The sequence below is a fragment of the Alosa sapidissima genome, chromosome 22 (assembly GCF_018492685.1).
Source record: "Alosa sapidissima isolate fAloSap1 chromosome 22, fAloSap1.pri, whole genome shotgun sequence".
NCBI classification, from domain to species: Eukaryota; Metazoa; Chordata; class Actinopteri; order Clupeiformes; family Clupeidae; genus Alosa; species Alosa sapidissima.
Window position 1 is genome coordinate 27235067 of NC_055978.1, and position 23268 is coordinate 27258334.

Genomic DNA, 23268 nt, shown 5'->3' on the forward strand with positions numbered 1-23268 from the left:
TGTTTTATTTTTTCTTTCCTATTAGCGTATATCTAACATTTGTAACAAAACACTTTCTATTCTCTCTGCGTTTGGGACTTCTGTTTTACATACTGTTAACTTGAATATATATATTTTGTACTGATTTACTCAATGGTTTCTAAAGGATCAAGAGCTTGTATGACACTAAATGATATTACGAATGTTTTTTTCTTTTCAAATTTAGTTTTTGTTTAAAATATGTACTATTGAGAAGTGTACCTCAAACAAACTGATAAAAAAGGACTAATAATCAATTGTCACCTACCTACCTCCAGTCTTGAAAAGGAACAATTTTTACCTGGTTTCTTTCAGAATGAGTTTTGAAAATGTATGAAAAAAATTAATAGGACTGCAAAAGATCCCATTCAAAGTGTTTTGTAACCGTTATCACCTGAACCTAGTACATTGTTCTTTCACCCTGGGGAGGAGACGGCCTACAAAAACTTGAAGCTTTTCAGGTTTGGAAAATGTCTTTGTTTTTGTTTTGTTTTTTTGTATATTCATAAATATGTTTGAAAAATTAGTAGATATTGAGATATACTTGATTAGTTTATTTTGTGTACTTTACACAAATGTGATTTTTTTTCTTTCCTTGTTACATTGTTCTACCAGATGTATATGAAAGCTTCTTACGTAGTGATGAATTACACATTTTTTTTCCGCATATCACCATGGCAACCATTGAAATGTTAACATGGTATCCTGATATTGGCCTGAGGTAGAGCCTCAGAGAGAGCTATTGAAACTGTGGATATGCCTGTCGCTCACACTGGTATGAGATATCTACCTTCACTCACCTGTGGCAGCTTCCGTTTAACTCTAAACCCATTGACAGCAAAGGCCCTTCAGTTGGAATACCTGTAACTCTGAGGGCTGGGGCTGGCATGTAACCTAACTTGGCTTTTGATGTTTGAATCCATATATTTTTTTAAAAAGCAACTTGCCAACAAAGTATCTAAATAAATTTGAACCTAATTTATGACTGGCCATGTAAATGTTGTGGTCAAGGTTGTCTTCAATTTTTATTTTAGCCCGACTTCCCCCAACCGTTTCTTTGCGAGCAGCTGTTTATGTGACTTCATGATACGAGACGGTAGCATACCTGTGTGAGCCGGCGACGGCATGTTTGGATTTCTTAAGCGAGGCTTGAGATGAACATGCACAGCCTCCTGCTGCCCAACTGCACCCGAGGCACAGACACAATACAAGAAGGGCAAATTGCTGTGATGCACATCGCTGACACTCATACCATTGAGGTGATGCCGCTCCTCTACAGGAGCTCCAAGCATTACACTTAGCTAAAAAGAAAAATACAAAAGATATACAATGTGCGTTTTGAGTTCAACTGACATAACACCATTTGTTGTTTGTATTTGACCTCTTTGTTGGTTAGAATGTGTATCTACAGGAGCCACTGTTCAAGTGCGTTTAGCTCTGGGAGTCTTAATGAAGTTGACTTTGTATCTGCGTGATATCATGTTCTAGTACAATCGAATACACATTACTACCTCCACAAGGCCTACTGTTACCTCATTTTTCAACTTAATATCTGCTTAAACTTCAGGTGGCTGAGTCCAGGGGGGGCATCTTAAAATTTATATGTATATTACTATATTTTTGTGGGGGATACATTTTATAAGACTGTTCCTCACTGTCTCTCAGTCACTGTTAGTTAAGACTGGACAATTTTACTTTTTAAAAAGGAATTTTCTGACAATTATGCAATGTTATGTAGTTACATTAGCCGTTGGGGAAGAAATCATGGAATCCTATATTTCTTTCTTTGCTTCTTCTTGTATAACTGCAAGTGTTTTTTTTTCTAACATTTTTGACTGTCTTTGTTCACCTAGTATTGCTGTCTATGATTACACTTCAAATCGCTTGCTTCTAAAGATTAAATAAAGGAAAAAAAGTCTTCCTGGTAGACCTTTACTGCCTTGTTCAGCACAATAAAAATGATGCTGATACTGAACCACTTTCTTTGTCCTTTGGAAGGCGATGCACACAGAGTGGGGAATTACCCCATTCCGTGTTAGTTAATTAGTGTTAGGGTTAATTAAGGTTAAGCACTGTGCCATAATCAGAGAATACCTGAGCTGCTGTCACCTGCAAGACATTATCTGTTCATGAGATAAGGGTGTTAGAGGCAAAAACATATGGCAAACTCCCCTTTAGAATGTGGTTAAGGAAGTGAAATAGTAGGCATATTTCTCCATGCATTTCCTCCAATCGTGAGGATGAAGGAGAGGTTTGAATTCCCCTCCCCTCGGCCTGAACGTAAACAAACACTCAAGGAGTGTGTCATTTGGCCGGCGTGAGGCCTCTGCTGCAGTGGCCCGGCGGCAGGACAGGACAGGAGAATGAGTCACCCGCGTGAGCCACCCTTCCTGAGGTCGCTCCAGGGCAGGCCAGCCGCGGTCCAGCCCGGCTGCGGAGGAAGAGGCCCAGTCCCCCTCCGCTCCATGTCAGATGGAGTGCAGTGGAATTTCTCCCCTATGTCTCACCATTTACCAGTGCATTCCTCCTTGTTCCCTCCAGTGCCCTTTCCTTTTTAAACATTTCTTTTTCCCTTCTCCAGCCCCCCCCCACCCCCAGCACACACACACACACACACACCCCTCCCCGCTTGCAAACTCTCTTGGGAGAAGTGGCCCACCTCGGAGCCCCTGACCCCTGGTGGACTCTGGGAATCGGAGGCCCCCGGCCCCCACATCAAAGGCTCACCGGCCCGGCTCCCTGACAAGGCCTGTCACTCATCGCCCCCACCCCTGCTCCTGGGCTGTCCTTAGTGCCAGCACACATCATAAAGCCGCACGCTAATTCCTCCCAATTGACCCGATGGAGTTGGGTGTAGGGGGGCCAGAGCGGGTGAGAGTGTGTGGGGTGTGTGTGTGTGTGTGGGGGGGGGGTGGTTGGTGGTGGTGTGGGGTTCACTAGTAGCACAATTAGGGGAGGTCTCTTCAGTTCTCCTTTTCCCTCCAAAGATGCCATTTTGCAAGGATTAGGGTCAGTTCAGCTTACTCTCCATCCAGCTCCGATTTCTCAGCCCCCTGTCCTGTGCACTGAGGCCTGGGGGGGTCCAGAGTGGTGGCCTCCAGATTGAGTTTCTCAGTTTTGAAGTGTTTTAAGAGATATGCTTTTGTGCATCCCCATTCCGACACTCTTAGTTTAAATTACGCTTATTTAAATTACGTATGCAAAAGTATGTCATTACAAGTCTGTATGGTGTGTGTGGTCAAGAAACACCCTGATTCATATGTGGCATTTCAGAGGTGAACCGTACACATAACTTAATTGGCCGTTTCCTGTATCATCCACTCACGAGGATGTCCACTCCACTGAGCAAATAAAACCCACTTCCTGTTCCCCAGCAGACAGCTGTGTCCCCCCTCACAAAACATACAGCCTGTACACATACTGCTTATCCTGTCACAGTTCTAGGAATAGGAATGTGCCCGGACTGCAAAGAAAGAATCTCTGTGCGCCGAACACACTCGGCATGCCGCGCACATCTTGTTCTGTGTGATGTAAGACAGATGCACCAGGCTCACAGTGCTGTCGCACTCCTCAATTGAACATTGTAGTCGCTGATCGCATTGTGCATATAGAACAGGGTCGCGCAAACGCACACAAAGGCAGGGGGTTGCATGTCTCTGATAGAGGAGAGCCTGTCCAGAGTGGTCAGTCTCTTTGTCGGGCGAGTCTGTTTCTCACAGACAAACAGAAATATTGACAGTAACACTGAGCAGGGTTCTTGCTGGCAACCCTGTGATAAACGGGAGCTGCCAGAGGCCGCGCTGTAAAAATAGAAGACCCCCTACAGCCACTTCCCAAACCCTTGGGTAAATATTTAACCTCGGTATCCTACTCTTCTGGGTCAGGAAGTCTGAGCTCATCTTGTCTCCTCGTGGCAGACAGCGCGCGAGAGAGAGAGAGAGAGAGAGGGAGAGAGAGAGGGAGGGAGAGAGAGGGGCTCAAGCGCTCAGCGCCATGCACTTAGCCGCCCCGGAGAAAGAAAAAAAGTCCACTAAATGAACGTGGACAAAGACATACGTGTGAGACGGAGACGGTCTCTCAGAGTTCACTGTCCAAAGTGTTTGTAGGGATGAGTCTGCAGACAGACGGAGAGAGACAAATGCGTATCTGAGGATGACTAAGTTGTCACGCTGAAGTGTGTGGAAGTCCATTTCCCACGTCCGCCTTGTGACAAGCGCCGGGGCCTTTGTCCCCGCGGCGTGGGTCAGTGCTGGCCGAGTGCTTTGCTCTGCGGAGTGTCTGGGAGATGGGGCAGGCTGGATGAGCGCACAGGTCCTGGCCCCGGTGAGGCCGCCCTGGGCCCGCGCGCTTCCTGCAGACTAGTGTTTGGACGGGGCTGTCCCTGTGTCTGGCCCTGAGGAAGGCCAGAGCTCTCGCCAGGGTTAAGGTTAGACCACGGGCCTGCTGCTGAGGCTTATCATGTGCAGACACACACTAACACATGGGCTCACAGACACACACCTATGTACACAATACACATACACATAGTCTTTACACAGAGACACACACACACACACACACACATATTTACCAGTACACAAACAAGTACCAATTTGAGCTTTGTGTTCACATGCATACATTTTTCTTTTTCTTTTTCTTTCAGATTTACAGCCACATACAATTATAAAGTTATATAGAGTTAATACACTTTTAGAGTTACAGTAATACACTTTTTCTCCAATTCAGAGAATTTCTCCTGGTGGTCCTCTCGCTGTCCAGTCCCTCTGGTTCTTGTGCGGCCCTGGCTCAATAGATGAGAAGCAAACACAGTGGCTTGGACAGACTCATCAACAAATCAGCACGCTGCTTCTGTTACACACAAGAGAGGGATGTCATTTCATTGACTACTGAACTCAAATATCAGAGAGTGGACTCTAGTTTCAGGTGTGTGCTCTGTAGATGTGTGCCGTTGGACTATGACTCCACATTCAAAAATGCTTTTCTTGGCAGCTCATGAATCTTGAATGTAAACACATTCTTTACACTTGATTTTGAGAAAAACGCTCTTATTTTATGTTGAGAAAAGGTCCTAACACACAGGACTACATACTGTAATTGTCTACAATTGTCTCCAGCTAACTGCAGATGGTCATAGTGCATTTTATAGTAATGTTTCATTTAAGTGAAGCTTAGCTCATCCAAATGACAGGCAGCCAATGATATGATGTTTCTAGTCTCTTGATTTGGTAATACAGCTGGACCATGTTGTAGTTATTGCTGGCAGCCTCTTGGTTGCAAGTTAGTACTCTAATAACACATGTTTATTTATCTTCTGCAAGGATTTATGGTCAATCAAAATTGGACAAAATCTTGGCAAGTTCACAATTTTTTTGGAGTGTAATAAAAAAAAAAATAGAACTCAGACGGCCATAAATGTGTCTGATAGCACTGCTTCCTTATTCGTTTTCTTTCCATCAGGGACTAAAATGACAACATCCTCTCCTCCCTCTCTCTGCTTCCTTCCTGGATACAGGAAAAGGATGTGCAATGACCAAGTCACCTGAGCGCTGGGGCCCACTGGAGCAGACATGAATAGGATGCCATCGCACGCGACACTGAGGGGACATCCCCTTCTCCCTCTGCCCATGTGGCCCAGAGCAAACTTCTACAGGTGTCAGCGCAAAAACTATTTTAGAAACAGCCTCTGAGTGATTAGCCCTTCATGTGGCCAGCTGCACTGAATGGATATGCGTATTCTTTGCCAACAAGAATGTTGTTGAATGCAACAATATTCAGGTCAAAAAGGAATACATTATTATAACCTTTATTTAACCAGGTTAGTCTCATTGAGATATAACATCTCTTTGTCACGAGAGACCTGGCCAAGATGCAAACAGACAGATTCAGGTGATAACTTGTGTTAGTATTGGGAGTATTGTCTGTGGTGTTCTGTTGAAACTCCTGCAGATAGTGATGCTTTAAAGGGTTAAATTGAGAGATGCTCATCTGAAGTAGCTCAGCACTCCATAATGATATGGTATGAGTCAGCAGCGCCAGGGCGCAGAGCGCCAACCGGAACTGAATCAACACCAACACATGTGCGGTAAACCTGAGTCCAGCGAGGCGGCGGTATCCGGCTCGAATGGCCCTTAGAACTCAATCCGGGCCGCTCCTCTGCGGTTTGTGTTTAGCGGCGTGAGTCAAGCGACATCAAAACATGAGCCACCCTATCCTTCCCCCGCCACCCCTACTCATAGGTGAATATAAATGTCTCCTGTTTCCGCTCCTAGGTGTCAAACCCTTGCACGCCCGCCTCTGCTTTTACAACGTGGGCTGTCTGGAGGGTGGGTGTGAACATATCACTGCACAAGAGCACTGTGAGGTGTATGTGTGTGTGTGGGTGTGTGTATACATGTGGGTGTGTGTGTGTGTGTGCAACGAGTCTGTGGTGAAGTGTAAATGGGCGTGTGGGCTAGTCTCACATAACTGGGCTGTGTGTGTGTGTGTGTGTGTGTGTGTGTGTGTGTGTGTGTGAGTGTGAGTGAGTGTAAAAGTATGAATGAAAAGTGGAGAGCGGAGAGGAGCGGAGTGTGTGGGTGTGACACGCCGCTGGGCGGGTGGGCGCCCCTGGATGTTTATTCGGTGACAGCCAGCCTCTGAGTCACCCTGGGTCCTTGCGGAGGGGCCGAGCGTGACTCACCACACTGTCATCGGGGCACGGAGCCCGTGCTGCCGCCGCACCGCACCACACCACGCTAACCCAGCCACACCACGCTAACCCAGCCACGCTACGCTAACACAGTCATCAAGGAACGATCCCCTCCTCCTCCTCCTCCTCCTCCGTCTCTCCTTCTCTCGCTCCTTCTGTGTGTGACTCACTGGTTTCAGTTTGCCTTGTGCACCTCTCCTTCACCTCCTCTGCAGCCTCTCTCTCTTTCTCTCCCTCTCTCTCTCTCTTTCTCTGCCTTCCTAAATGACCTCATTTTAATGAAGCGCAGACTTGGTTTGGGGAAATGAGGGACAGATTTAGGAAGAGGGGCAACCCCCTCCTCACAGAACCCTACAATAATGTCCAACTAGCACCGAACTACTCTATGATATTTATTATTATTTATTAGTTTCTACACACGTATCCATGTAAACATCTCAACCTCTGGACCATCTACTCCAAACCAGCCATCAAGCGAATGTGCACAAATATTGCATTTTAAATTGTCTTTCATTTACTTTCAATGTCATAGAGCTTTAAGTTCTAACATAACTCTTGGTATGGTTGTCTTTTCATTAGTCTCAATGTCAGCTGTCTTACCTGCCTTTTGAATGTGCTGCAGCTCCCTAACCACTGCAAAAAGCTGTGGAACAGTTACATTTTTATACAGCAACAAATGCTTTTAAGAATTTGCAATATGCAACTTGGTGTAATCTTGATACAACATAAAGAATACTAACTTGCATAGCGTGTCTGGACTTCTACATCTATCTAAAATGGCTCTGTATTTTGAATTACCGCTGCAATATGAACTATAAAATGTGCTATACAAATATACATGTCTTCCCTTGAGCATAACAAAGAAGGTTTATCCCACAATAGCAATGCCACTAAGTAGATTAAGGACAGCAGATTACCCTAATTTGCCCAATACTAAATGCCAAAGACATGTTCATCCACATCAAATGGTATGCTGTGTGGGTTCTGTCTATGTATAACAGTTCACATCCATTCTTGGAGAACAAAAGAAGGATGTTGTATATTGCTATGCTGCTATTCCAAGAAGAGATCACTGCACCCCTTTCAAAGAACTAAAGCATACATACTTAGAGCATGACGTCTAGTTTCATCTGGCAATGTGCACTCCATCCAAATTGAATTTAGAATTGCATGTATGCATTCACATTTTTTGTTCCAATCTGCATGCCTTGTCCAGAGTTGTGAACCACAAAATCGAACCTAGGGGAGAAGTTACTGAGCCAATCCACATGACTGCTCAGTGCTCATAAGCATTTTTTCATATTGCTGATGCTCTTTGTACATAATCAGTAGAGTGGCCTCCCTGTATTGATCAGATGTTCATGGATATAAGAATAAGAATATTTGAGAATAAGAACGAGAGGCATTGGTGATGGTGCCGAACACCTCAGACGTTCCACTGATGGTGGGTGTTTTATTGAAATATTTATACATTACGACTATTATCACATCGCTGGACGCTGGATATTCTACAGAGCAAGATAACAAAGACACAGCTTTCAATGTCACCACCCTCCACTGATCTGCAGGGTAAGTATTTCATATTTAAGTTGAGTTCTTTTGTGGTTGTGCACCCACAGAAACAACCATAGTCCAATCACTTGGTGAGGTTGATATGGGTTTTTATGGTTCAGTGAAATACAAAGAAGACAAAATAAATAAAGCAAACAGCCATGGCCTTCATCATCTAACCAGACATGAAAGTTTTACTCATAGGTCAGAGGTATAATTCCAGTAGGGTGAATTTAAGGATTAGTGTCAAATGGCCTAAACATGATACCATAGGTGTGCCTAATGCAGAGAGCTTGCTGGCCTTTAATTGCAGTAGCCAGCCTACCTTTTCTAAAGAACCACAACTAGCTCTTCCAAATGGTAGACTTCAACAGTAGCAAAACACTTACAACAATAATTTGAAGTCAAGTTTCAAATTTCAAATGTGCCTGTTAAAATGATGACAGTATTTTTGGCAATTGCACATACAGAAGGCGGAATCACAGATAGGCTTTCTGTCATGTGAAAGGTGATATAGAAAGGTCTGTGTATCGAATACAACAGTAGTTCTACATTATGCTTCTGAACACAACTCAGCTTCTAAACCAAATACAAATACAAACCAAAAGTACTTAATAGAATATACTGTTAAAGCAAATGTTTTCACATGCATGAATTGTGCATGTTTTCGAATAGTTGACCTTCTGAATCAGTGAAGTCAAGTCAAGGTTAGCAGGCAACAAAAGATGATGGCAGCAGTGAACAACTCACAAAATATTCCATCTGGGTCATTATGCTTACCTAAGTCATCATGGTCTTGGTGATAAGCTGTCTAGAGCATATTATCACAATCACATACACACACACACACGCGAAAGCACACACCGGGCACACAAGATATTTCATTAAAAGACTTTCACCCATAGTGAACACCTTTACCCTAATTCAGTGGGAGACCATAGATGGGGCTACGTCGCCACCTAGCGCCTAGTGTAAGACATTTTACGTTACTGTTTTTTTTTTTTTTTTTTTTTAGAGTTTTGTCTGAGTCTAGAAGAATTAGTCTATGTCAACACATGTATCTTAAAAGTGTAGTGAATAAGCTGCATGTGTGGCCTGGCCTATAAAAGCGACCAAAAACAGACCGGGTACAGGTGTATAATAACACTGAATTGTTTCAAGTCTCAAAGTTCACACAAATGTCTGCATCTCCAGTACAGACTCGGCGACAGAGCACTCAATAAATGCTACAGATTTCCATGTAAAGCAGCACGGAATCTCTCAGAAACACGGCACCATAATATTATGCAGAGGATCCATAGCAACAGGAGTGAAGGTGGAACACCTTGGCAGGGGGATGAGATCGTAAGCCACAGTTTGCATGCGTCTCTGCAGGACTCTGGTATGCAACAATTACCAAAGCATGTCAGACGTCTTAGGGTCAACTCTCAGAGACATGAGAAAGCGGGTGAACGACGCCCCCACACTGTGGCGCAAGTCAGAACCAATGCCAAGGCACTTGAAGTTAAAGCATAGATCCTCAGTTATGTTAGCCCTCCCTCTGGAGCAACACGTGTGTGGGCTATGATAGGATCAATAGGCATATTATTCAAAGCTGCAGATTAAGATTTTCTTGACAAAATAAAAAAATGAAATATCTTATTTACGAAATGTGATGTGATAGAGATGTCAAAGTGACAAGATTGTCATAATAATGATTCATATAATTTTATGATATATTGTGTAGACATGTTTTCTTTCATTGCATTTTCATAGGCCTAATATTTCCTAAAACTAGCATAGTAGGCTAATATTCATTCTATTGGCAACCACAATTACCCTTCATTGCAGTGTACATACTTGCCTTTAAGGATCTCATCCCTCCCAAGTGATGATTTCACTCATACAACTGTTGTCTGACGAAAAATTATTATCCAGCAAAATACGGGGTAGCCGTTTTAGTAACACATTTTCATTACGCCCTCATAAACCTCGAATATGATTGGTTAAAATGAACACTGAGTGACGTAATTACGCAACTCTCACGTAACAGGAAGAAAGGCTACATGGTCCTCGTGAATTGTCTTTGGACCTGTCAAGGCGTACATTCTTTAGTTAAGTCGTGCAGTGTCCTGTAACTTAATTGTGTCTTTTTATTTGTATGTAAATTTACTACACACTTAGTCATCATGTCTGCAAGAAACCCCGGAATGGATTTGGGTAAGATGATAATGAAGAAGCATTCAGACAAAAATCCTGTTATTTTTCTGTCTGGTCTGCTAACTAACTAACACTATTTGGCTGACAATAATATATGGACAACGTTCTGTAGCTACTATAATGAATCTTACTATGTATGTTTGGCAGTTAAAACGTTAACATACTTTTGAGTTTTCATGCATTTACACGCTTGTATTTACTAAGCATATCCTATCAACATTTCAATCAGCGAATATTCACATTCGTCCTTAGCAGACTTCGTAGTTCCCCCCAACCAACCCCCCCATCAAAACAACAGGAGACTGACTTTTTATAAGTTTAACTATGTTGCGCAAATGTTTGCATGTTTGGCTGTTACATAGCGAGGGGCTAGTTGGGTACAAAATGTACAAACAGTTAATATGTAACTTGAACTTTTCTATCTCAACATTAATAGAACTCTGTGCAGATACAGTGTACAGCCATGATTCTGTTTAATTTTACGCACATGACATACAGAGGGGAGGTAACATGTGACTGTGTGGGGCCATGTTGTCAATATACATGCCTTCCAGTCTTAAAAGAGTTGGTTTGACCAAAAACATGCCTTCCACTTAACCACTTTCAACAGTAGTAATGGTAAAATATGGTAATATATGTGACATTGAGTTATTACATTAATTGTGATCATTTGTTTGGTAGATCTTGAATGGGTGTCCAAAGCGCGAGTTAACACCCAGGCTGTTTTGAAGCGAGCTCAGCAGATTCAAGGGCGAAAAGTGGCAAAAAAACAATGGCAGGTGAGTGTCTGAAGGAATAAAAAAATCAGAATAGGCACACCAAAGAGCATCATTTTATTAATGTCATAATTTTGCTGCATTGTCACTTTAGAGGCGAACAGTGGCTGTTCTGTATACGATATTGTTACTGTTGAACTGTTGTTCATATACTGTTGTTGTTCAAGATGTTTGTTTGGGCCACATTAACTACAATCCTTTATGCTCTAGGCTGCATGGCTGCTGAAGGCGGTCACATGTATTGACCTGACCACTCTTGCTGGAGATGACACTCCGTCCAATGTCCACCGATTGTGCATGAAGGCCATACAGCCCATTCGCCGTGATCATCTGAAAAGCATAGACATGCACGACAAAGGTCTCATCTTATTTTAGAGGGATTAGAAATGGCAGTGACTGAATGTCCTCATTAGTGGTAATCAGAGCTTTGAACCAGAATTTTTTCCCCCAATTGGTTCGTTCCGAACAGAAACAGTATTTTAACGTGTTCCGGTTTTTGGTCCAAACCTAAAATCTACGTTCCTGAACCAGTTAGAACAGAAAAATAAAGTTCCCGAATCGGTTAATAACGTTCCATGTCAGCTGCGGGACATACAAATAAGTAGGATGATCATTAGGACTTTAAAATTCTGTTGTTAGTCTACATAATTCTATCCTGTTATCAAACATTAAAAAAACACTATAGGCTACATTATGTAAGCTGCATAATAATTCTGCCATGCCTACATTTGTTTCAGTATTATACATGAATTAAGACAAGGAACATTTCTGCATGTCGTTTATTGGCAAACAACTGAGCACATATCCATTATACTTCTTACATAGCTCAATTGGTGCAAATAGCTGTCATTGAGAACTTTAATTGACCAAACCTGGTCAGGGCCCAATCAGTGCATTTGTTGCATGTCATCAAACAATACAAAACCACAAAGCATTACAGAAGCATCACTGTAGTTCTTGCATCCATCCAAAAGCCTATGGGCATACGATCTTGATTAGGCTACTTGCTGGCAGCAACCTTCTCTATTACATTTCTCCTAATGAGTAAACGACCGGAAGTGAACCTCACCAAATCATATTGCACAGAAATCTTGTCAAAGAACAAAAAAATAACGGTATTAACCGGTTGACATTATTTTAGATTTAAACTATTCTGTTCCTTAACATATAAAAATGTAAATGTTTCTGGTTTTGTTTCTGTTCCTATCAAAACATCAAAAGTTTCTGGTTTCTCGTTCCGTGAACCGGTTCAAGGCCTTGGTGGTAATAGTCTAATAGGTAATGGTCTAATTGTGGCACAAAAATATATTTTATACTAGCTAGCTAAGCAGCAGTAATGCTATTTTTTAGGTACCTCAGTTTTTCAATGATGTTGTCAGGTGAAATTAAACATTAGACAAAACTCTTGCATCAGCACAAAGAGTAAAGTTCACGCCATACTTGTTTGTTCAATTAATTGTAGGACAGAGACACACCCTGTTTGACAGTACCCTGAGGCCAGAGAGAAGCAAGCTTTTTCTATCAGACATGCCACTATTCAATAACTAAACAATGCAATGTCTCTCCAGTGCTGGAAGACAGACTTCATCTAATATATTCATGTGTCACTTGTCGTCCTAAGACAGCTGTCAGACATATTTGGAATGAAGGGCTTTGTCAGATTCTGCTGCAGTTCTGCCGCTTGTCATTACCACATGGCTGACTGCTGTTTGAAATGTGTGCTGCTTTGTTTGAAGGCATCACCACTGCCGCTGTCTGTGTGTACCCGTCTCGCGTGGCTGATGCCGCCAAGGCTCTAAAGGCAGCCAACTCCAGCCTGCCGGTCGCCTCAGGTACAAATGCACAGTAATTACCTGCCCCATCTCCCAGATCAGCCCTGCTTATTGTCAGCGTGGGGCGAAATCTCAAGCCACAGTTCATGTCCAGGCTGCCGGAGGTGCGTCGTTAATTGATTGCCGTCGGCGTTTTTTTTTTTCACCTCCAGTGGCCACGGGATTCCCCGCTGGTCAGACACACCTGAAGACTCGCTTGGAGGAAGTGCGCCTGGCTGTGGCCGACGGGGCGAGCGAGATCGACATTGTAATCAACCGGACCCTCGCTCTCACCGGACAGTGGGAAGGTGAGGGAAACATCTCCCAGTCAGCTTTTGCAACCTGATGAAGGCCGTGATTTGGCCTCTGCGGAAAGGCGATTGCATGCTTGTTGATATAACCAGATGTGTGCTGCTATCTCTCTTAGTTGGGACACTTTTACCAATCGCAGGCCTCTAGTCTAGTTTAGTATGACCGTTACATTATCAGATGTACATTCAGTCATCAAGAAAGGAATGATATCCGTTGTAATGAGAGGTATTCTTTGAGGCTTAAAGTTGCGGCCAAGCTGTAGTTCAGCTCGTGTTTGATCTGCAGTGCTGCTCTGGCTCTGGTCTGAGCCTCTCTGTGTGTCCTTTTGTGCTTGTGCAGCTCTTTATGACGAGATCAGACAGTTCAGAGAGGCGTGTGGAGACGCCCACATGAAGACCATCCTGGCTATAGGAGAGCTGGCCAACTACACCAATGTCTACAAGGCCAGTCTGGTCTCCATGATGGCAGGTGAGTCCCTGATGGCCCCAGAAACACTCTCGGCCAAGTCCACTCTTGGCCTTGCAGCACTACAGGGCCAATGACACCGCAGTCAGCATCTTTCCCCTTTTTGCTTGATTTTCTTTTTCTGCTGGCAAATGAGAAAGTAATCAACATGTCCAAAATGATCATTATGTGACTGTCCATTGACCATCCAATCAGGTGTCAGATGTAGCCAGCTACGTGTTTATTTATGTATGAATAACAGTCAGATGAATGACTACATCAAGTTTTTCTTCTAACAAGCATCTTGAGGTCACTGCAGGTAACTGCATTAGGGAGACTATGCATGTGATGTGGTTCATGTGATCACAGGCAATCGGGTCATAGAAGACACAGGCTATGATCTGTGCCATCTGGTGTGACTTTCATCAAGATAATCATTTTCACTGTACTGTTAAATGTAGTGTAGATGTAGAACTGATACTAAACCTCCCAAACCCCAGACGATTTCCAGGGAGGGGTGGGAAAAAAATGCAACATCACAGCAGTTTGTCACTTTCTCCACTGTGTGGCAGTGTTGTTAAACTGTTTCGTCCTGAGGCGAAGAGTGGCGGCCAACCTGAGCGCCAGGCAGACCCCACCGACTGCACTCTTAAATAGCCACCGCACATTAAGCCGATTACTGTACTGCATCAGCAGCCGCTGAGATAGGGATCATTATTAAAATGCATTGCTTTTGTCGCCGCTCCCACTCCTTAATCTCCTTTTGTTCCTATGAATTGCGTATGAGGTTTCTGAAATTGAATGATAATTTGACCTATTAATCTCAGACGCGGAGGCTATTTTACTCCCCTCGTCCGCTGCCAGTGTCCCACATGCCCATGCAAATGAATAGAGCTTCATTACCGCTGCCCGTGCTTAATAACTGTTATCCATTATTGTGTAATTAAGACTCCCTTTAACGATTCTCGTGGATTAGAGCGGTTTGAGGGAATGGAACAGGGAGAGGGAGCGAGTGTGTGCATGTGAAAAAAGAGGCAGGAAAACACATAGAACATATCTGTAATGAACTGGAAAACGTTCATCTTGTTCCATTTGGTAATGAACAGCCATGATCCATGAGGAAGGACAGCAGCAGGACTCGGGGGTGATTTTTTACTCCCGCGCACAGTTTGTGGTTCATCTATTAGCAGCATCATTTCATCTTCTATTTTTAACAGGGCACTGATAAAACATAATTGGTTCTGAAGGAAAGGTGAGGAAAAATGAAGTGTTTTATTGATGAACGCACACACACCCTCTGTTCTCTGCTGTGGGGAGCATATGTTCTCTTTTGCCAGCATGCGAACGCCCCCCACCCCACCACACCCCGCTCAGGCAGCCAGGAGTAATGTGCTTTGGGGGTGGTGGGCATGGGGGGTTGGGAGGGACTGTATTAGGAGTCTTGCGGTGTTTGAGTCTCAGAGGTGCTGTCTAAACAATAGTGTGTGCCAGATGAATGCTCAGCCTCGCTGTTTTTTATAATAATACAGATGGTCAGCGCCTGGTAAGTGGCCTACTGTATTTGCTGTCTGACTGAGTGGACTATCAGATCTATGCACTGATATACTTGGAATTGATATAGAATCATTCTCGAGTCTTCACCTGAAATCTCGGAACGTGCGTCTTTCGATATGTTTACTCAATGTCTCCTTATGTGAGTGTGGTGACATGTGACTGACAGATCTTAGAGCATAGTGAGAGTGGTGCACTAAAAATGGACTGCAACACCTGTCTCACCTTCACACACATGCACACTCACTCACATCCGCCAGCAAACTGATCTGAAGCATTTTACACACAGGATCTGACTTCATCAAAACATCAACTGGCAAAGAGTCTGTCAATGCCACCTACCCGGTTGCCATAGTGATGGTTAGAGCAATCCGTGACTACTTCCTACGAACGGGCCATAAGGTGAGACTAGGTTCCTCACATCTACTGCATATTGTGTGTTTCAAGGTGATGGTGTATTTATTCACTATTTGGAAGCATTGCAAAATGTAGATTCTCATCGATACCTGTGTAGATTTATGTTGTTTATTTTAACACAGAATGTATACATTTTCTCATAGATGTTGCGCACCATATACATTCTATATTTAAGTTCATCTTAAACTAGTACTTTTTATAGTGAGTACTATTATAAACGCACAATATGCAAAGTCAGAGAGTTTTGAGTCTGATAAAAATGTTAAATGTGGAAAAGAATCTCATGCCTGGGTATGGTAATACTGAAGGCGTTCAAATGTTTTGTTTTACCTTAGCCAGGCTGTTGTAAAATGAGCAAATGTCTCATCAGTGCAGTAGGTAGCATTTCCAGGATAATGTCTGTGTCAATGGGTAATTTGATGGCCATAATGACGTTTGTATTGTTCTGAAGCATTGGCGCGAGGGTACATATTAACTGGGTTCCTCACTGTCTGGCGTCAGGTGGGCTTCAAGCCAGCGGGGGGCATCCGCACGGCCCAGGAGTCGGTGGTGTGGCTCACCCTGATGAAGGAGGAGCTGGGCGACGACTGGCTCAGCCCCCACCTCTTCCGTCTGGGCGCCAGCAGCCTGTTGGCGGACATCGAGAGGCAGGTGGGTGGCTGAAGCAGGGCAGAGTGACCCCTGGGGTTCCGTTCCATTAGGGGCCAGTGAAAGTGGAGCGGGTGTTACTGTGTAGCAGGCATTGAGAATCAGGAGCAGTGGCCTCCCGTAGACAGAGCACAATGACTGTTAGTCATGGTAATTATGACTGTTTGCTATTAATATGGCTATTATTATGATCAAGCATTATTCTATTTGAGACGTACACCTCTGTGCAGTCTCATTTCAATCGCTTTCACTTTTACATGAAAAAAGGAAGTTCCAAAAAGTTTCTAACTTGTGCCATAAAGCAGAAATGTGACATGTTGCTCAGGCCTGGTCTTCATCTTTCATCTTGCACGCTTATTTGTTCCCACAGATCTACCATCATGTGACCGGACGGTATCCAGCTTATCAGGAATTGCCCATGGCCTAAATGAGTGGGGAATGGAGTTATACAATACAGTCAAATAACAGACCTTCAGCTTCTCACAAGCAAGACCTCATGCCATGACACACATTTGGGACATGTACATTTGAGCCACTGCTACTGTTTCCAGTGGGTTGTGGCGACTGTCTGTAGTGCACTTTTACATTTCAGTCTTAATAGAAAAACTGAATTTCATTTTTAGACATGACAGCCTAACAACAACAAAGACATGTGTTATTAAAAAGACTGTGGTGTACAAAGTAGTACTTCTCGGTGTCTTCAACTTTCCCCTCTTTTTTCCCCCTCTTCTCTTTTTCTGCTCGCACTTCCTTTGACCTCAGCCTTGCATCATTCTTACATCTGTGAAAGCCTGGCACCTAACCTCCACAGATCTCGAGCACAGCACCTGGGTGTAGGTCAGCGCTGCCCGGAGAATACAATGTGACTTCAGGAGTGCTAATTTCATTAACTAGGAGCTGGGATGAGCCGAGTGAGTGTTTTGGGGATTAATTAGTGGGGGTTAAGTGAGTCTAAATGATCTGATTGAGCTGCTCTCCAATTCAGCTTCATTTGAAGACGGAGGAACTCTCTCTCTCTCCTCCCTTTCTCCTTCTCTAATTAAGATATCAGGGGCTGTGCCCTTGACTGGAAGAGAGAATAAATGAGTAAATTAATTGTGGAATGGGAAATGAGCTTGGAAGGGGAGTTTGCACAGAAACAGCAGGAGAAGTTGGCGCAACTGTGGCAGAGACAAACGGAGGCAGCGACAAAACTCAAACTCGACTCAACCTCGCTCTGACACGGCAGAACGGCACAATCGCAGGGAGCGTGTATGGAAGGTGTGGTGTCCGTGGTGTTTACCTGGATGAGTGATGGCGCTGAGGGAGGGGCGCGGTGTGACGGGCGGGGTGATGTCAGAGCCATTTGTTTTGGCAGCCGTAGAGGTACAGGTAGATTTGCTCTTTAAAAGCTTGCGGCAGCGGCCACAGCAGAAGAGTGATGGGCCCGCCGGCTGCTTGGGTGCCCACCTCTCGGAGTCGGTGACAGATTAGCTGGACTTACATAAAGGCATGTAGATCATCTGAAATCTGCACTGTCTGACAGCCACATAGAACCAGATAAGACAGAGGAATTGACCTGGCCAGAGATGAATGATTCTTACCTCACAGAGTGCTCTGCCCCCTCCCCCTTTTTTTCCAATCTTTCACATATTCTCATAAACTTGTGTGTTTGCCTTTGATCTCTCTTAGAAACAGCGAGGGGACTCCAAAAGAAAACCTATCCCCTGTTTTCTGTCATTTCTTTTTGAGTAATTATTTGCTGCTAATACATCAGGAGACCTTTACAGACTCTAAGGGATTTCAACAAAATAAATCTTGAGAGGGGCTGTTCAAATTACATGTTCACTGGATATTGCAACAGAGTGAAACAGAGTCCACCTGTACCCCTATTTGTGTGGAGGGAAGTCCAGTTGACATAGCAGTCGGTCAGTTATTAGGAGTGAGTCATGCTGGCTGCTGGGGTGCTGGTTTGCTGATAGCCCAGGCTCAGCTAACAAACTAGCTGGATTTGTCAGAGGCTGGAGAGCCATTCACTCACCTGACAAATAACCTCACACAGATTGATTGCTTTTCTGTTGTTTTATTCAACAGTGTTTCTTCCCTGGAGGGCGGCTGAGAAAAATTGCCCATTTTGGGGCACGTTCATCTGCTGAGACATTGTAATAAAGACGGAACACTAGCGTGAGCGACAGTGTTGGAAATGTGTCTGCGATCCATTACATACAGGGGATTTTGGTATCTGTCATCCTATTTGTGAAATAATTACGGTGGTGTAGCTAAGGCTATACACACTGTTTGGATTTCATAAATTAACCACCAACATGTTTTTCAATTCTCCTCTATGTACAGACCTGCCCTGGAAACATGACAGTCATAGTGATTTACAGTTTTGGTTCAAAACACAGTCACAGTAAGTCAGTTCCAGAAGCCTTTGAGAGGCTGGAGGGATGTTTTGGATTGAAGGCATCCACAAAATGGCAGTCATATATTTTAAAAGTGCTGTTTTGACAGTTCCACATTATATATATATATATATATATATATATATATATATAATAGGCTAGAAATTATATTTAAAACAAATACAAATTACCACAACAGAGACATCTGACTACCCATGAAGCTAAACATATTTAAGCATTTTGTTGGAGGCATATGTGCCATATTTCAGTAATTGTCATTGGATAACAAATTACTTGTTTAACTTTTGATGAATATCTCATAAATACTTCAACCCTTTTCCATTGGTGTTTGGTTCATTTTTTACACAGGAGTAGCCTATAGTAAAATGAGACTATATTAGGAAATAGTACAAAGTGAAGTGATTATGCGCATGCTGTCACCTCTCTTAGAACAGCACTGACCTAGCCTGGCTAGCGCCACCACTTCTCAATGAGACGTGGTCTGGGAACCAAACGTTCATTTTCTCGTATTTGAAAAAAATGCCCAGATCCGTTTATTGGGTGCCACGGATGTCTATCAAATGCGTCTGTGCATAGCTCATCATCGTCTTGCTTTCCCACCTGTTCTGTGATTGGTTCCCTATCTCAGGCGAAAATTTGCTCCATGGTCTCCAGGCTGCCTTAGCAGCGTGAAAATCGCGCGCAAGGCAGCATGGGAACACCCAGGCTAACACTGACCACTACTGCATGGGACCTTTTATCAACCTTGAACACATTGATCGTACAAATACATTTTCAATGTCTAGTGATCTGAATAAATTGACGTAGAGGTTCTTCACTAGGCTACTTCTGTGACGATTTTACTGTTGTGTGAAAGAGAATAACCAAATGGCCAACATGATGGAAACCCCACAATGCTTTATGTGGACACACAAACAGACCTGCAGTAGCCTACAAAAAAAGTTCAAAGTAACAGATCTGGGAGGAACAATTACTCAAATTTTCCACCACTCTCTCATTCGCGCGAAGCCCTAATTCAAGGTTAGGACAGGTGAAACCGAGAGACAGAGAATAATTGGCTCTCCTACCGCAATGATATTAATGATGCAATTAGAGCGGGCTTTTGGTTTCCGACGTGCCAGAAACAGGTAGTGATCGGAGTTACCCGGGGACTTCACTAGTGTCAGACCGCTCCTTCTGATGCCGCTGTGATCCGCACAAAAGAGGGAGGCGAGGCGCGCAGCTCCGAGTGGATTGTTTCCCTGGGTGCTCCCTGTCTTTGAGTGCTGACCTTGGCGCCCGGCTCCCCAGCGACAGAGAAGAGATGGAATACATGTATGAGAGATCAAACAGCCGCGCGGAGGCTCACCTGTCTCTGAAGTGTGCAGAGTGTCTGAGGCCAACGGCGTGTAGACAAACTACCTCTGAGATCACATTAATGATAAACGTTAATTACCCGTGATTCCTTTAACATCAATTGCAGATGAGATAAATAATATCCCGTGGACTTTTGCCATCTGAATCTTTAATTTTGCCCCCATGTACTGCTGTAGCCTACTTTTTGAGGGCCAGCCTGGTTTTATGGTTTGCAGTTATTCATGCAAATAACTGCATACCACAGAATAAAAACAAAATGCACAAAAAAAAGCTGTCCACGTATTTTAGGATTTTTTTTTTAAATGAAAGGAAATCAATGTAAAGCATTTAACTTTGGTGAGCAGCATTTCCGAATAGTTTAACAGTGTCAGAGGTGCATGCTGGGAATTGCACTCATGAGAACTGAATGCTATATGAATGTGAATGTGATCAATACTTAAAGATTGAACTTTTGAATTGATGAAATCCTAAACCTTATGTCTATAGTGTTTCTGAATTGGATGCTAAAAAATGACCACTACAGGTGTATTTAGGTCTGAGGTTGGGGTTTGAGATGCCTCTCAGAAAACCACAACCACAGTGCAATCAATATGGAAATGTCCCCCTTTGGTCCCAGAAAATGAAAGGCAGACACAGAAAAGGCGGAAGCAGATTAGCTTTAGAACCAAATAACCTGCCTCACTTAAGCTTGATGGATAAGTAAGAACATGGCAGTGATCCCTATTGATTCCCATTTTGCAATAAAAGTTACCGTAATTAATGGTTTCATCTTGGACCCGCAGTCCAAGGCTGGGCTGCCCAAAAGTGTAGGACCCCCCCCCCAACACACACACACTAACACACCCACGATGAGGGACCACATTGATTTTATGTTTTTACTTTTGGGGGGGGGGGGGGGGGGAGTGAAATACTCCACCTGGGTCAAACTTATCCGAGAAAATAATCAAAGACGCAGGATAAGAAAGGTTTCCAGCGAAGTCACCACAACATTTTTAGTGTGTTGTTTTTTTTGTCATGAGAGGCCCTGGGTCCTGCCCAGAGGATATGGTCTCAAGACCTCCTCAAACCGTCAGAAGCTGACCAGGATGCTGCAGGCACACGGTGCTTTACTCTCGGTCACTCTCACCTGCCTCTCCCGTCTTCTCTGCCGAGACATGCGTGGTGCACACAGGCCTCTCCCCGGTGAGAAGCACCGCCTTCATCCATTTTAGATGATGGAGGTCCACATCACAGCTCACGAGAGCCTTATGTTTGTTTGACATGTTTCTAGGTACAGGCCTCTGAAAAGAAGGGGAGGCTAGAGGAAGAAAAAAAAAGAGAGAGAGAAAGAGAGAACACTCTGCATTACCATTACAGTTGTTATTTAGGAAATGTGAGCCAAAAAGAATGTCCACTGTGGCTGTATTAGTCTGCCTTAAACCTCCATGCTCCCATAACAAGTCAGCAGACGTGATTCTAGATCAACTGTTAAGAGCCCCATAATTCCCATAACAGCATGACCAAAGTTGAGGAGGCAGAAATGGGAAGGTGGGACCTTTGATTCCATTATACTCCAAAGGAATCTGTCAGAGAACCAAGGATAGAATAATTGTTTGGAATGGGGATTCTCTGTGGACTACTCCTAGCTTGTTCTTAGGCTTTTGAAGTGTTCGCTGACATTGGAGAAACTCAAGGGCGGGGAGGGGAGGGAAATGGGGCCTCTGAAAAGAAGAAGGGGGAAAAAAAGACAGACCCAACTTCACTTCAGAAATTCTAAGCGGCGCTTTATTTGAAGCTTGGAAAGTAAACGGACTCTGTGCTGAGGATGCCTTAGGGGTACAGTGAGCTTAGGACAACCACTACATTCTGAACAAGACGAATTCATTAAATATGGAGCGACAACTGTTGCAGAGGGAAGACTAGGGGGAGCCCAGGAATGTTCTGGACTTTAAGGTCCCACTGTGAGACCTTGACATTCTCAGTATCAGCCGTCTCTCCGGTGTTCTCCCAGAGAGGACCAGCGTAAACAGGTTTGAAGTAGAATGAGGGTTGCATTCTTAATGGAAACCGCACTGCATGATAGGGCCTACATACTGTGGCGATATCACACCAGATTCATTTTACAGCAGATACTTTGAAAGTAGAATAAAAAAAACAAACAGTAAAGGAACGCCTTTGGTTCTCTGCACAGTATCTGCCTGCTTTGGGCTAAATGAACTGCTGATTTCCTTGTTGTGTCTTCAAATAGCTTAAACATGCTGGGCAGAACAGCAGGGATGCTAAACCAAAATGTATGGCCCTTAAGCCTCACCAAGACAAATGTAAACAACTATTCACCGTCAGTTTACACTGATTACATTTGGTATCTTTGCCTCAGGGTTTAATCCATGCCAAACTACATAAATCAATCTGTAGGTAGATTTTTAGAACCGAATAAGAATGTGTGAGATAAAGTTTGAAAATTTGAATACTCCTAAAAAGTATCAAAATGGGCACACAGACACAGAAACTGTTTGGAAACAAGGGGATAAATTATTCCAAACTAGAAAAAGTTTCAAGAAGTTTCCTTGGGTGTACTCATGACAGCCACTGGAAATCACAAAATGGCACACAGTGAAAAGAGGACAAACCACTAGACAGCCAGATGAGAAAGGCATAGTCATGAAGAAAACATGGGCTTTTTTACACACATATCAGAGAACAAAACTGAAAACGATTAAATAAATCCAGTGTCTACATAATGTGTGTGTGTGTGTGTGTGTGTGTGTGTGTGTGTTAGATGGAGGGGGGGGGGGGGGGGGGCAGTGAAAACTTTCTTTTTTATCAATCAACATGCTGACAGAATTGTCACAGGCTCTTTTGAAGTCTGCCAATGGCGCCAACAAGGGACCCAGCGCAAGTAAATAAAACATGGCACTTTTCCGTCGCTTCTGCCGGTTAATAGGGCAGCATGCTGATCAAAAGAACATTAGCTTTGATTAATCAATCAATGCCCCGGTGGCCTTGGCGCTCCTGTCAATGGAGCCGTCTGCCTGTGGGATCGGCGCATGGAGGTCAGAGCCTTCGAGCGGCCGCTGCGCAGCATGTGAAACGTTTCCCGGCATTTCTCACAC

General features: G+C 43.7%; 1 protein-coding gene across 2 annotated transcripts; it reads left to right on the forward strand.

The window, feature by feature from the left end:
• Positions 1 to 10279: 10279 nt before the first annotated feature.
• On the forward strand, positions 10280 to 17099 carry dera (deoxyribose-phosphate aldolase (putative)). 2 transcript variants are annotated; one of them, XM_042079079.1, is made up of 10 exons: positions 10287 to 10389; positions 10423 to 10456; positions 11138 to 11235; positions 11443 to 11590; positions 12969 to 13064; positions 13217 to 13351; positions 13695 to 13823; positions 15640 to 15752; positions 16269 to 16418; positions 16786 to 17099. In XM_042079079.1, exons 2-10 carry the CDS (start codon positions 10426 to 10428, stop codon positions 16840 to 16842), a joined length of 957 nt encoding a protein of 318 aa, XP_041935013.1. In that variant the 5' UTR covers positions 10287 to 10389; positions 10423 to 10425; the 3' UTR covers positions 16843 to 17099. The 2 variants fall into 2 exon arrangements, with proteins under 2 accessions (XP_041935012.1, XP_041935013.1); XM_042079078.1 differs by having other exon boundaries at positions 10280 to 10456.
• Positions 17100 to 23268: the final 6169 nt, after the last annotated feature.

Coding starts and splice junctions, on each gene's coding strand:
- dera (XM_042079078.1), top strand. CDS start 10,426: ATGTCTGCAAGAAACCCCGGAATGGATTTGG. Junction 11,591..12,968: donor CATAGACATGCACGACAAAG/GTCTCATCTTAT, acceptor CTTTGTTTGAAG/GCATCACCACTGCCGCTGTC. Junction 16,419..16,785: donor TGGCGGACATCGAGAGGCAG/GTGGGTGGCTGA, acceptor TTGTTCCCACAG/ATCTACCATCATGTGACCGG.